The 13,645-nt window shown below is 40.2% G+C and overlaps 1 protein-coding gene across 1 annotated transcript; it reads right to left on the minus strand.

The window, feature by feature from the left end:
- Positions 1-429: 429 nt before the first annotated feature.
- Positions 430-7,217, minus strand: LOC307254971 (immunoglobulin-like domain-containing receptor 1). The gene is made up of 9 exons (XM_080033554.1): positions 7,013-7,217; positions 6,154-6,324; positions 5,222-5,371; positions 4,699-4,818; positions 4,324-4,470; positions 3,352-3,465; positions 3,036-3,214; positions 2,129-2,818; positions 430-1,713 (listed from the first exon to the last, which is right to left on the minus strand). The coding sequence occupies exons 1-9, from the start codon at positions 7,056-7,058 to the stop codon at positions 1,675-1,677; spliced, it is 1,656 nt and encodes a 551-aa protein (XP_079889680.1). The 5' UTR covers positions 7,059-7,217; the 3' UTR covers positions 430-1,674.
- Between the last annotated feature and the right edge of the window lie 6,428 nt (positions 7,218-13,645).

The raw sequence follows: 13,645 nt of genomic DNA on the forward strand, positions 1-13,645 counted from the left end.
GACAACTGTACTTTTTACTTCATTTAATCTCACAGCATTAGTTAGTTGTTACTTTTCAGATAACAATGCATTCATGTCTTGATCGTGTTTCTTTAGCTTTAGAATTTTTAATTTGAACTTTTTCTCTGACAGTCTATATTTCTGATGTATTATTAATATTTATCTCAGCTCATGAATAGTTCTTAAAGGATCACTAGTAAATGTCACATAGTTTGATGCTTCGCTGTTACAGTCTATAGGTGCAACATACTCATTCATCCACCAGTAATATTAATCTACACACATCATTTTAGTTCAATTAAGCTTTACCTTTCTAAATTGTAGTCATATAACTACCAACCTATTTATCCACAGTCTATGCTGCCAACACATTACATTTGTGTTTGGAAAAACCGTCAAATATAGGAAAAACAACAATTTACTGTTTTGTTATACCCCAAAAGGTAACAAGTTTATTAGTATATACAAACACTGTACATCGTAAAAAATGAAAAAGCGAAAATCATTTAAAACATCAAATACACCATGATACAAGCAAAAAGGCATAAAAAGAAACCAGGAACATTTGCAGAACATTGCACAGAAACAACAGGGCCTGTAAAGTTGTTGACATTACTTAATTTTCTAAATCAACACCATGCAATTTCCTTATTTACACGGACTGTTTACAGTTGTTAATAAGCAAGTGTAAAGACCGAAATCTTCTTATGTACATAGGTTTAAAAACAACTTCATCATTATCTAAGAGGCTAATGGCACGCACCTTTTCCTTCAACAAATACATTATAGTAACTTCAATGCATCCAGGAGATATGAAAAATAACTTAAACTATAAAAAGATCAAAACTAAACCAGCCTTTACAATGGTCTATTCATATGTATGTGGGTTTAAATAGTTGCAGGCTAATGTAGCAACAATTGGAATTTGTTAATTTACTGGCCTTGAGAGTAGTTTCTTCTGCACACATAATGGTTATTGTTTCATGGCTTTATTGATCAAATACAAGAATTAACTGTGTCAATGTCAAACTATTAGAGTTTTAACAGAAAAAACATTAATTCTGTAGCCACATGTACAAAATAATCTAACAGATGGCTTTTAGTCAAAATCTCCTCAGAATATCTTTATCACACTGATGAACCAGCAGAGGGAGCTATTATCCTACAAATCTCTTCAGTATTCACAGTAAAGGCTCAGTTGACATCTACAACAACAGAAACACATTTCCTTGTTGACATCAAAACATATTACTACATGCACACTTTGGAAGGAGGATTATTCCAAATTTCACAAGCTCTCAATGTCACATTGATTTATGTATCTTTCTGGTAGCTTATGACTTATCCAAGAGAGTAATAAGAGAACTGGCTCAGGATTCATGTTAAGAAGGAGTCAGCAAATTTGGAGGCTGTGTATTGACACTGTGTTTTTTTTTTTTGTTCAGAGCGCACACAGTATAGACAGGTCGCTGATCATTAGGAGATATTCACGGATTTTGACAAAAAGTGATTTTGTCAACAAGCGTTCTCCAGAATTGCTGACTCCACCTTTATTACATAAAAATGGTGGCAATTAGAAGTTTACCAGTAGCCAGACAACAAGTCCTCCAGTGCTAGAGAGGTGTGCATGTTCTCTGACACAGAGGTCACAGGGTGTTTCACAGCCGGACGGGCTCAGATGACGATGCTGGTGCCACCGCGAGACGTCTTGTCCTGAGAGAGACATACTACCTTTAGATTCACTTCACTAGCAATTAGCATCACTTTTTTTTGCTAGATTTTTTTATTTACATAATGACAGTGTGAAGTTTGAGAATGTGTGCATCTGTTTGGATGCAAATGCTTCAGTGTGTAGTTGCAATAGTCTGTGTCTATCAACTAATGCATTGTGTGCCTAACAGAGTAACACACGTTCCTCCGTTAGGCACACAGAGGAGACAGACATACTGCCATTAGAATCACTTCATTAGCAATTAGCATCACTTTTTCTGCTAGCTTTTTTGTTTTGTTTTTGTAAACGACAGCGTGAAGTTTGACAATGTGTGCGTGTTGTTTGGATGCAAGTGCAGTTGGAATGTAGTTGCAAGAGTCTGTATCTAATATACAACTAAAGCATCGTGTGCCTTACAGAGTAATGATCGTTCCTCCGTGCTCCTGCTTTCTGTCCAGGCTCGTACTCAGAGTAGCTGGGGGGGTTGTCCACCCAGAGTCCTCCTCCTCCACCTCCACCTCCACCTCTACTCTTCCCCCCTCCTCCTCCTCGCCTGCTGCTCATCTCATCGTCAGAGCTCCAGGAGCCTCTGGAGCGCCGTGACGCTGGTGGGGAGTAGTTTGCTCTGGACCTGTTGTCAAACATGTCGTCCCTGGATCTGGAGCGGGGCAGGTTCATGCCTCCTCCCTGTGGCCTGCTGCGACCCCGGCCGTCCAGTGACTCCTCACTGTAGCTCCGGGGGAGGCCTCTGGAGCGGGTGGGCGAGGGGTAACGCCTGCCCCCTCCACCTCCACCTCCTCCTCGGTCATCGCGACGACCAAAGCCGCTGCGGCTGCTCTCGCTGGAGCTGGGCGGGCGAGTCTTGGGCGCGGGCGGTGGGATCCGGCCCGCTGGCTGCTCTCTTATTGGGGGCAGCGTGATAACGCGGCGCTCCATCAGGCCGTCGTCCAGGGCAGATATCATGCTGGGAGGACCAGGGGAGAAAGGGACGGCGGGACGCATGTTCAGGGGAGGATGCATCTGATTCATGTGCTGGTTTGGAGGCATCTGATTCATGTGCTGGTTTGGAGGCATCTGATGCATGTGCTGGGGAAAAGGTGGCTGAGGCTGATAGGGAGAAAGAAAAACCAGAAGAAGAAGAAATAGAGAAGGAAATACAAATGAAAACCACTCGTACATTTTAGTGACATTCACATACACAAGAGCTGTGCCCCAGTTTGACAATAGGGCAAGAATCCAAACGAAAGTACAAACAAATTTATATAGAGTATACTGTTGGCTATGACTATATGAAAAACCCTAGAGAGCATGAGCGGCTACATACCTGTAGTAAAGGACTGGCCATCTCCATCCCCCTCACCTGGCCCTCCAGATAATCAAGCATGTGATTGCTGGCTTGGCTGTGGTTGCCAGGGCCACTGGGAGGGGGCATGCTGTAAGCTGAAGATTGAGGCGGAGGGAGTGGCATAGGCTTCATAGCCATGCTCTTCCCTGAAGCAGACCCTGGAGAGACAAAGACATTCAGAAAATAAAGTAAGGCGACAGTTGTGGAAGAATAACTCAACTGCGGTCAAAAGGAATTAAAGCCACAGTGCAGTTATTAATCGACACATGATGTGTGGGTTGGTTTGTGTGTGTACCTGAGTAGAGTAAGGGGTTCATCTGGGAGGAGGGGGGCCCATAAACCTGCTGTCCTCCTAACCAGGGAGCCATGGCCCTCTGAGCATCCTTCATCATGCGATGCTGCATCACCGCTGAAAGATCAGGACAGCATATTTTTTCAAATGCATCAATACAGGAAGGTCTTCAGTATACAGGCACTTGGACTGGCATGTTTCATGAACACACAATGTGGTTTACTTTATACCAAGAGTTCTCCAAAGCATTCAAGCTTTTTAGACAATGTTTCTATCTACAGGTTTATGACAGTTCAATATGAAATCCAACGTGTGGACATAATAAGGTTAAGATTTGAAATCTTAAATGTCTGTTAACATTATAGTGGATTGCAGTTGTGAGCACAAGTTCAGTTGATGCTCATGAACCATCAGAAGTTTGAGATGGTCCAATCCAGTGCGTAGCTTCTAAAGTAACAATGCGTTTAAAGTCAAATTCCCTTTTTGTTTACACATAGTTCTTTAGTTTTTTTTGCTGAACTCTGATGTAGGAATGACACACAGATGGAATATTGTATTGAAAACACGTTACTTATCAAACTGCCCTTTGATTTGACTATCCAGACTACTGAAGTTGTATTCGGCTTAACTTTAAAATGCAATTTAACACAGAACAAGGACTTCAGATCTCACCAGCCATCATCGAAACTGAATTTGCGCGAGTAAAAGATCTTTTCACGGCTGGTGTGGACGATATAAGGGATGATATAAGATTTTAAAGCAAATTTCTTTAAAACTCACAATATACTGATAGTGGTAATTACTCTCGTCAGAATAATAGTGAATATCCTAATGAGTGACTTCCCATTCAGTCCCCATAAAAAAAGGTAATTTTTCTAATATTTTCTGCTTGTTTTTCACTAGAAATGCAGCAAAAAGAAGAGTTTTTTTTTTTTTTTTTTTTTTTTTTTTTTTTAAATGGGGCCTGTTCTATACCTTTTTCTGGACAGCAACACGTCTGTGGACAGCAGGGACAGCGAACATAGCAGCAGCATTTCTGTGGGCAGCACTGGCAGCAGCAGACACCGAGGAGGATGATCAGAAGGAAGGCTCCGATGACGATTAACAACACCGTGAGCCAGTCTGGGAGAGGAGAGGCAGAGACAGGCTTGTTGGGGTGTGCAAAAACACATAGATATCTTATTTATAAGAATGTCTGCCCTTGATTCACAGTACATCCCTAAAGCAACACCTTTAGATTTAAAACGATGGCAATGGTAGAAGGTGTTGATATTCAGTGGAATTATTTGGGGCAACAATAAAGTCAGTGAGTGTATGTTTGACCATATATTTTCTACTTTTGTTTCTTACGGTAGACAAGGAGTTTGATTTCTTTGTCAGAGTCTCCAGAAGTGTCTCCAGCAGCATCGACGGAGCAGAAGTAAACCCCGTTGTCCCACCACATTATCTCAGTGATCACCAGATCTGCATCTGCACACACAGACAGACACACGCACACACATATGTACCTCAAATGAAATGGTCAAACAACATTAAAATTGGCTCTTTTTACTGAGATACAACTACACACCAAAACACAGATTAGCATTCCAGTAGCCACCTTTATAGACAGTCTATGGTAAACACAACCAGGGATTTCATTCAATAAAATAAAAAAATATTTTAATAGTAAAAAAAAAAGAATGATCAAAATGTTTACGCATTCAATTTCTTTATACCAACTAATTATTTAATCTAAATTAAGTGTTGGGAGTTCTGTCTCACATTTAGTCTTCAGACCTGACATTGTATCATTTTAAGCTCTTGACAAAAGGGTGGAGCGTGAGGCCTGTTGTAGTGCATAGGGGACCATACAGTGATTGCTTGAACTCACTATTTTGGATGGAGATCTTGCGCTGGCTGTATTCTGATCCCAGTGTCGGCTGGTTGTTCCCTCTCTTCTGGATCACTGTGCGTATTGTCCTCTGACGATCCGGACAGTCGTTGGCCGGGTCCTGTCCTAACTGTAGTGCAGACTGGTACGCTGCAAAACACAGAGGCAAAGTTTTCATTAAAGCATATAGATGACAATATTGCCTGTGATTTCCACCTCAACAACTTGTTTTTACTTCTGTTTGTTATTAATGACATTCCCATCAGTTTCCACTGCTATATTAGCAGATGTTAGCATTCTAATATGCAAACTAAGCGTTAGCATTTAGCTCAAAGCACTGCAGAGTTAAAGTACAGCCTCACAGAGCCACTAGCATATACTGTGTGTAGAAACTCTACTCCCTACATTATAAGTCAGAGGCTTAAGGTTATTGTTTACACATACAACAAACCATAATATGGGGTGATGCAATAAGTGTAAAGAAATAAGAATCAGAAAAATAAATACATTTATGTTAAAATGTATGTCACAATTGAAGCTGTACAATAAATAGTGAAAATGTTCACAGGATTCACAGAGGACAATGTGTCAGAAGATGCACAGAGTTTAGAGGACATAGGTCATCCTCCCAATGGCCTGAGGAAAGAAGGTTTTTTTTTTATATCTCGGTTGGACTTGCTTACAGAGGAATTTGCCAGAAGCTGCAATAGTCTATTGGGCAGAAAGATGACTTCTCACCCATACATTCATCAATAACACTAACATCACAAAATGTTTATTTGAAAAACAGAGGATAGTTGAAGCCTACATCGGATCCACCATCTTCATTCTTAGTAAAGTAACTGCAATATACTGTATATACCATTTTCAGAATGTATCTGCCTTCAGAGATGCTTGCATGACAAATCAAATCATGACTTATCTGTTCTTACCAGTGGAGTAGTACTCCAGCACAGGGTCCTTGCAGAAGGACTTGAACCTCCAGGTGACCAGAACATCTTGCAGACTTGCGGAGGTGGAGAAGTCACAGCGGAGGGTCACAGAGGCAAACAGCATTGTGCTGCGCTCCACCTCAGGAACAGTCACTTGAATGCACACAGACACTGTGGAGGGACGGAAAACAGGTGGTGACATACAGGCTAGAGCGAGGTTTGTGAATGTGTGTATGTGTGCGTAAGAAGGATTAAACTAAAGCATGTGCTGGAGAAGAAGCTGACAACTTAGAGAAACAGAACTCTAGGTATTATTCAAAAGACAAGGAAGAAAAGTGTGGCGGTGATGACACGGTGTGTTCCTCTCAACAAGGAGTTCATTACAAAGTGGAAGAACCAGAAAAGCAGGTGACTCAGACAAAAGGCACGGGAAATGGCTTACTGTGAAACTACCAAACCAAACATTTGAAAAGGTGGATTGAAACTCGAGATAATATGTCCCTCAGTGTAGACAGGACACAGGGAATCCTTACAATAAACTGGAAAACCTTAAATATTGAAGCTATCAGTTTTAAAACATGGACCAAATTACACCAACGTGTAGGCTAGACATACATTAAATCCTTCAAATCAAGACGATATATTATGTATAGATGAATTAGATAATAAATAACTACACCTTGGCAGGGTTTAACAGCTTACAATAATAACCCGACTAGGCTACATATGTGTCAAATAAACAAACTATCACGTTATTCGATAGAATTGTTTAATTTTTAAAAACATTTAATTCATGAAAATGTTTAATTTGCTGGTTTCATCACAACACGAGGCAATCATGTTAATAAATGTAAATTACCCTTCAGAAGCGACAACAGGAGGATCGCTGCAGGTAGTGTCCGCATGATGACCAAAAGCCTTCCGGATCCGGATAAAACGTGGGAAACAAAACTCCTTAGATGATAAAATAAATGAATGAAAAGGGGAAAAAACAACAGAAAAGAATCACAAACTATCTTTTCAAACTTCAACCAAAGCACAACCGTTTCGTCCTGTGCGTTTGCCTGAACAGTAGCCAAGCTTCCACCTGATACCGGATCGTCTCTGGCCACACCCCGAAACAGGTGAAATCATCCTCAACTGTGACGTAGCCATGCGCAAAGAAACCCCCTACAAGGAAGGCAACCAGGGGCGCAACTACCCACTTTCTGGGGGGTATGCAGGCACTTAGCAGGCGCCCCCCCCCCCCCCCCGCCCCAATTACAGACTTCCATTTTAAGTTGCATATTAGAGCAGGCGATCGGCTCAACCATGACATGTGTGCCTGCACTGATTCTCCCAAAAGTAAAGGACACAGTGAAGAACAGGTTGGTCATCAGAAATAAATTTAGGTTTTTGTGGCCTCATTAGTGTCAGGCATGCAAACTCATAAGACATGAAAATGGTGACATGTCCGAAAACAAACCCCTTTAGGGGGCTCTGGGGTTTTCCCCCCCAGATTTTTTTTGTGATTTGAACATGTAAAATAAGCAATTTGGTGTACTCTGGTGAAGAGAATTAAAGACAAAGAAAACTTTTATTTCAGTTCAAATGAATAGTAAAATAAGCCAACCTTCTTGACTTTACCCATACAACGTGTGAAGGTATTTACTGAGAAAAACGTAACAGCTCAGAAAAACGGTTAATTTGGAAAAACCACACTACAAACTGTGTGTGTGTGTGTGTGTGTGTGTGTGTGTGTGTGTGTGTGTGTGTGTGTGTGTGTGTGTGTGTGTGTGTGTGTGTGTGTGTGTGTGAGTGAGTGAGTGAGTGAGTGAGTGAGTGAGTGAGTGTGAGTGAGTGAGTGAGTGAGTGAGTGAGTGAGTGAGTGAGTGAGTGAGTGAGTGAGTGAGTGAGTGTGTGTGTGTGTGTGTGTGTGTGTGTGTGTGAGAGAGAGAGAGAGAGAGAGAGAGAGGTCTCCTTACAGAGGCAATGTGCCAGACTCACAATTTCACTTGATTAAAATGTATAAATAACTAAACATGAAAAGTTGAGGTTAAGTTTGTCTTAGTTTCTGTTTACAATTCACTGAACAAGATGATGGATTCGATTGGATGAATGATAAAGAGATATTTGAAGGTCCTGATAAGACAGTAGATAAGATTCCCAGGTAGTGTAAACCAGAACAAAAGGTTTTTCTTTGGAGCTATGAGTGTAACGACAAAAAAAATGTTTCTAAGGAAATGTTTTCTGCGGGTGAGCTGCAGGGCTTATGTACATGTATAGTGTTTGAAGTATGTTGTGCAATGCTAAGTATGATGTACAAGGCTAAGGAAGGAAGGGGGGGCACCACAAAGCATCACAATTCAGAATCCCCCAAAGCATTACAATTCAGGATCGGTTTGAATAGTGTGTAAGTTACACATACAGTATTACAGGAGAGAGAGAGAGAGAGAGAGAGAGAGAGAGAGAGAGAGAGAGAGAGAGAGAGAGAGTATATAATAGTTTATTGTAAGGGAATTTGGTGACAAACTTAACCTCAGTCTTTTCATGTTTAGTTATTAATACATTTTAATCAACTGAAATTGTGAGTCTGGCACATTGCCTCTGTAAGGAGACCTCTCTCTCTCTCTCTCTCTCTCTCACTCACACAACTCAGTCGTACGCTGGAATGGTGCAAAATATGATAATAGTGGGAAACAGGTGAGTGTGTTGTTTGGGCGCTGACCTGCTATAGGCTAATCACTACACTACCATTCAAAAACTGTGAAAACAGATATAGTCAAAAACTTGAGGTGACACGTATATCTGCAGTGACAATCCGCGAGTCGCGGCCGATAATCAGTGTGCATTAATCAATACAATCGGCCATATAAAACACGCAATCTTTCTCCTTATCAATTCTCAAACTCGTTTTCGGTTTTGTGCCCCCGAGAGCTTTCTTTTCTGCCTCTCCAACTTTAGGTCCCTGTCATCAGATGACAACACGATTCAAATGAAAGCGCTCGCGCTCCAGCGCGTGCTCGAGGGGGCGCGCACTGGAGCGCTTATAGTGTGGGGAGGAGGAGGCGAAGGAGCGGGGGGCGCCTAATCACTGACGTACCTCTGTTATTGATCATATCATTTACACAAACGCTGTTAAATACAGAAAAATGCCGACTCCAAATCATTTTCCCCCGATCGCTTTGGCGCCCCTCTAGCGCGGCGCCCCTATGCGCCGCATATAGTGCATACCCACTTTTTGCGCCACTGAAGGCAACTATAAAAAACAAAAATCTAAATTCCCTGATTTGAATGCAAACGCAACTTTGGCTTCATGACTAATCTTTTTATTGTAGTCTACTGGTTTAATTTCACACACTTTGTCCCATTGCCCAAACATAGGCCTACATCATTTTCTTTTCGGCTGAATTTAAATTGTTGCTATAGGCTTGATACTTTGAATCTTACATCAACAATAACAAAAAATAACCCCAACAACAATACATTTTCACACACTGGGCAACTTTTAGATGGCTATTTTGCTTTCATGTCTTCTTTCATTCTAGTAAATAAAAGGTCCACAATGTGCATTTAGGTGTTTATTTGACTAAACCTTGTCTGTTTCTGTTTCATTATTTCAACATTATTTTTTTCAATTCTCTGAACCAAAAATCTCAACGTCTAGCACTTACATAAACTAAACTTTCCATAGTCATTATTAGCACTATTCTGACTATCATTAAGGATTTGTTCCTGTTGTAAATTGTCTGATTTATGATACATTTTAGCATTTTTAAGTGCTGTATATAGTATTTTTATTTTATTTATACAATTAAAAAAGGTTGTTAAAACTTTGGACACTAATATCCAACGTCTAGATTTTAGTTTTTTAACAAGTTGCAAATTACGCATAATAAAATATTTCCAAATTTGCAGATTTATTCAAACATTTCGGGGAGAAATGCTTGTCCCCGTTTAACAGATGTCTTTTAAAGTTGTCTGAATATTTCAAAATGGCAATACGGCTTAAAAATCACCTTCACATTGACAAATTCACATAATTATAATGCTTTGGGACGAATATATTACTGTTGTTTTTCTCCAGGCATAGGAAAATACATTTTTGATCATGCTCCTTTGTTTCTAGACAGTGTCACTCTAAGGAGTGTGTAGTCTGGTTGTCTGCATTCTTTCAACACTAATAGGTGTAACTCTTTATCAAAACCACTAGATGTCACAGTGAGCTGAGGTTTAGTATTGTGGGATTTCTGTTCCAGAAATTTTGAATACCTTCTCCTTCAGTGAAATAATAAAATCCTCCTGTTTATTCAGTGGAGGAAAGACAGAACAGTTCTTTAGACGTGTCCTCCTTCATAAACGTCTGGTGCCATCTGCATCTCAATCAGATTACCTTTGTGTTTGGAGTTTAAAGTGCTTTCAGAGTTCTTCAAATTGTCTGAAAATTGTTTTCCAGCAGAGAAGCCCTAATATGCACCTGCAGCCCTTCAGATTTCCCTTTCCCCCACATGGAAACGAGCCTATACAGCCAAATACCTCTCTCTGTTTCCTACTTGTTCTCTCTTTGTATCCTGTCCCTCTGCTGAGGCCTGGAAGCACAAACACACACTACTTCACTCCTTGTTCACTCGGATATGATCACACCACGGTTATGCATTTGATTTTAAATGTAGCCTACATATAAAGACTTGAAAAAATTAAATAAAATGGAAAACCCTCTGTGTTACATTATTGGTTAAACTAAACCTATTAACATAATGCTGCAGCTGCTGTATCTGTAGTCATATCAGGTCTCAGATCACTTAAACATCACACACATCAATCATAGAAAAGTTGGTCCTAACATACATGTCTTCTTTTATGGGTTTCTTCCTTACACAGGTTTATTTATCAGGAATTTGGTTTAATACTTGGATGCAAAGAACTTCGAAACTAGGTTATTTACTTAAATACCCTACTGTTTTTGACTATATAGTATATTTACTGAACTTAATTTCAGAGGAAACTTATTCAATGCCAATACTTGTTCACTCTAACTTTAGTAAAATGTTGAATACATGACATCTGCTTGGAACAGAACGTGGCTACACTGGTATTGCTACCTATACATAAATAACATCTGAGCCCTGTCACTATGGTATTCAATTTTCTGCATAGTTGTCAAATCTTAACCATTTATCCAACAAAATAAGTAACATCAGTAGTTATTATTTAGGAGTATGAAACTAAAAACTGCTTCATCATCAGAGTAAAATGTCATCAGATATTGACAATGGTGATTGGTGCACAAAAGCACACCATTTCCACATCAAAACCAGGACGGGGAACACATACAAAGACACAAACAAACCTTTTAAAACCTCTGCGGTGTGATGTCATTTTTTTCCCTGCTGATGCTTCTGTAAAGAACAGGAGGGAGTAACTCAACAACATTCCTGACATACTCTCAAGCTGTGAGTGGTCACCGTCTTAGCCGATCCCTCCCATCACAAACATACAGTACACGAGCAAAAGGGAAAGAAAAAATAAATATAAGTAAATTAAAACGGTGGCAGAATTGTACTTGTTACACTAACTGAACAGTAGTTAAATAAATACTTTCCAATACGGCCTATATGACGTAATTACTCAGTAATCTGAAGTAAAATGTGGGTTTCATTATTTCTGCTCATTCTTTTTATTTGCTGAGAAGACAGAGATAAACACTTTTGGTCTTTATGTTTGTTTTATGCCAAACTGGATTTTGCTAGTTTAATAACAGATACTTGATGGACATGTTGTAACAAATTATGTATGAGGATGACACAACAACTGCCAGGCAGATATTTGAGGTTGAGCTGGCTGTACTGATATGTGAGTTTTGACACACAACTGTGTAGTAGAGACAGGCAGTCTGGAGAACAATGGACAAAGACATGACTCATACTCGATTACACATTGCCTCTTTTACAGAAATGTGGAGTCAACTCTCTCTCTCTCTCTCTCTCTCTCACACACACACACACACACACACACACACACACACACACACACACACACACACACACACACACACACACACACACACACACACACACACACACACACACACACACACACACACACACACACACACAGAGTTGTCAGTACCAGACATCAGAAACACAATGGATGAAAACAAAACACTGACATTAGACTTTTCTCCAACATGGAGGCATGAGTAATTAAATACTGCGCGGTATCATGGTAGTAGACTGACAGAAAAAAACAGTAGGCTAGTGTGTGTTTTGTATATGTGTGTGTGTGGGTATGTGTGTACAATTGCTGATAACACATGCAGGAGTTCCTTTAGTTATTGACTCAGCAGAGATAAGATAAAGCTGAATGACAGTAATCAAATCAAAGATACTTCAACTTATGTGCACAGTAGCATTGGAAAGCCTAGACAAACAATCATTTACAAATTATAACAACCATATCACACCACACACATAAATAGGTTAAGTTGCCAAGAGTAAAAAAATGTCTTCATATTGTAGTACAAAGAATCTTTGAAATGGACGTGGAGTTCAATAAGTATGAATAAAAAAATACAAAATGTCATCAGGTTTTAGTCCCTTGGAGCAAATAGCTACTTAGTGCAAACTAACATGAACAGTGACACACAGGGTTGAGACAAAATAATGTTAATGCTTCAGGAACAGGACCGTAATTTAGAGGTAACTAAATAAAATTTCATCGGAAACAGTGCAGAAAATGTGGGTTGTATTAGGGTGCACTCACACTAGGCCATCTGTACAGTGCCCAAGTACGTTTAACCCCTAAAGTCAACGTTTTTTTGACCAGTGTGAGTGCTCTGTTCCGTACCCGAGCACGGTACACTTCCTCTGCTCCGGCACATTTTGGAGAGGTGTGCTTGGGCATGGTGCTGATGCTAATGAGCCTCGGGTATGATATTTACCATCTTGGCCTCAGGCAATTTCAATAACTACATCTGAAAAAGGAAACGTGGATATCGGTGCATAGTGTGAGTGTGCCCATAGTCAGTCAGGGCGCAATCACACCAGGCCCAGTCGCCTGTACCGTGCCTAAGCACTGTCCATGCATTTGTTTAGGAAGCAAGTGACGAGTGACTGCAGAATGCATTGCGATGAAGCAGGATAGATATATGACTATGTAAGATTAATAATGGTAATATAATGATGGTGAAGCGGATTAAACTTGGATTTAGTACCGTTTGGAAAATACAGTCTGCCTGCCATAAAAAGTTCCTGGGACACCGGACCCGTGCAAAGGCATTAATAATAATTATATGAAAATAGAGTTGTTTTCCCTGATGGTCCCGTTTGCTGTTACAGGTCATTTTTGATCATACAAATGTCAAAGTTTCTTGTAGGAGGTTTGGAGCAACATTAATAGAGTTTTTGGACACATGGGGGCAGTAGAAGAAGCTGTTGTCATGGAGGACATTTCAGCAAACCTTTGCTTACTTAAGGCAGAAATAGAACATTACCATTTTTTCTGAGCCTTGTTA

Source organism: Ammodytes marinus (genome assembly GCF_949987685.1).
Source record: "Ammodytes marinus genome assembly, chromosome: 1".
Classification (NCBI taxonomy): Eukaryota; Metazoa; Chordata; class Actinopteri; order Uranoscopiformes; family Ammodytidae; genus Ammodytes; species Ammodytes marinus.

Coding starts and splice junctions, on each gene's coding strand:
- LOC307254971 (XM_080033554.1), bottom strand. CDS start 7,058: ATGCGGACACTACCTGCAGCGATCCTCCTGTTGTCGCTTCTGAAGG. Junction 4,819..5,221: donor CAAGATCTCCATCCAAAATA/GTGAGTTCAAGC, acceptor CTGTGTGTGCAG/ATGCAGATCTGGTGATCACT. Junction 4,471..4,698: donor AATCAAACTCCTTGTCTACC/GTAAGAAACAAA, acceptor CTCCTCTCCCAG/ACTGGCTCACGGTGTTGTTA.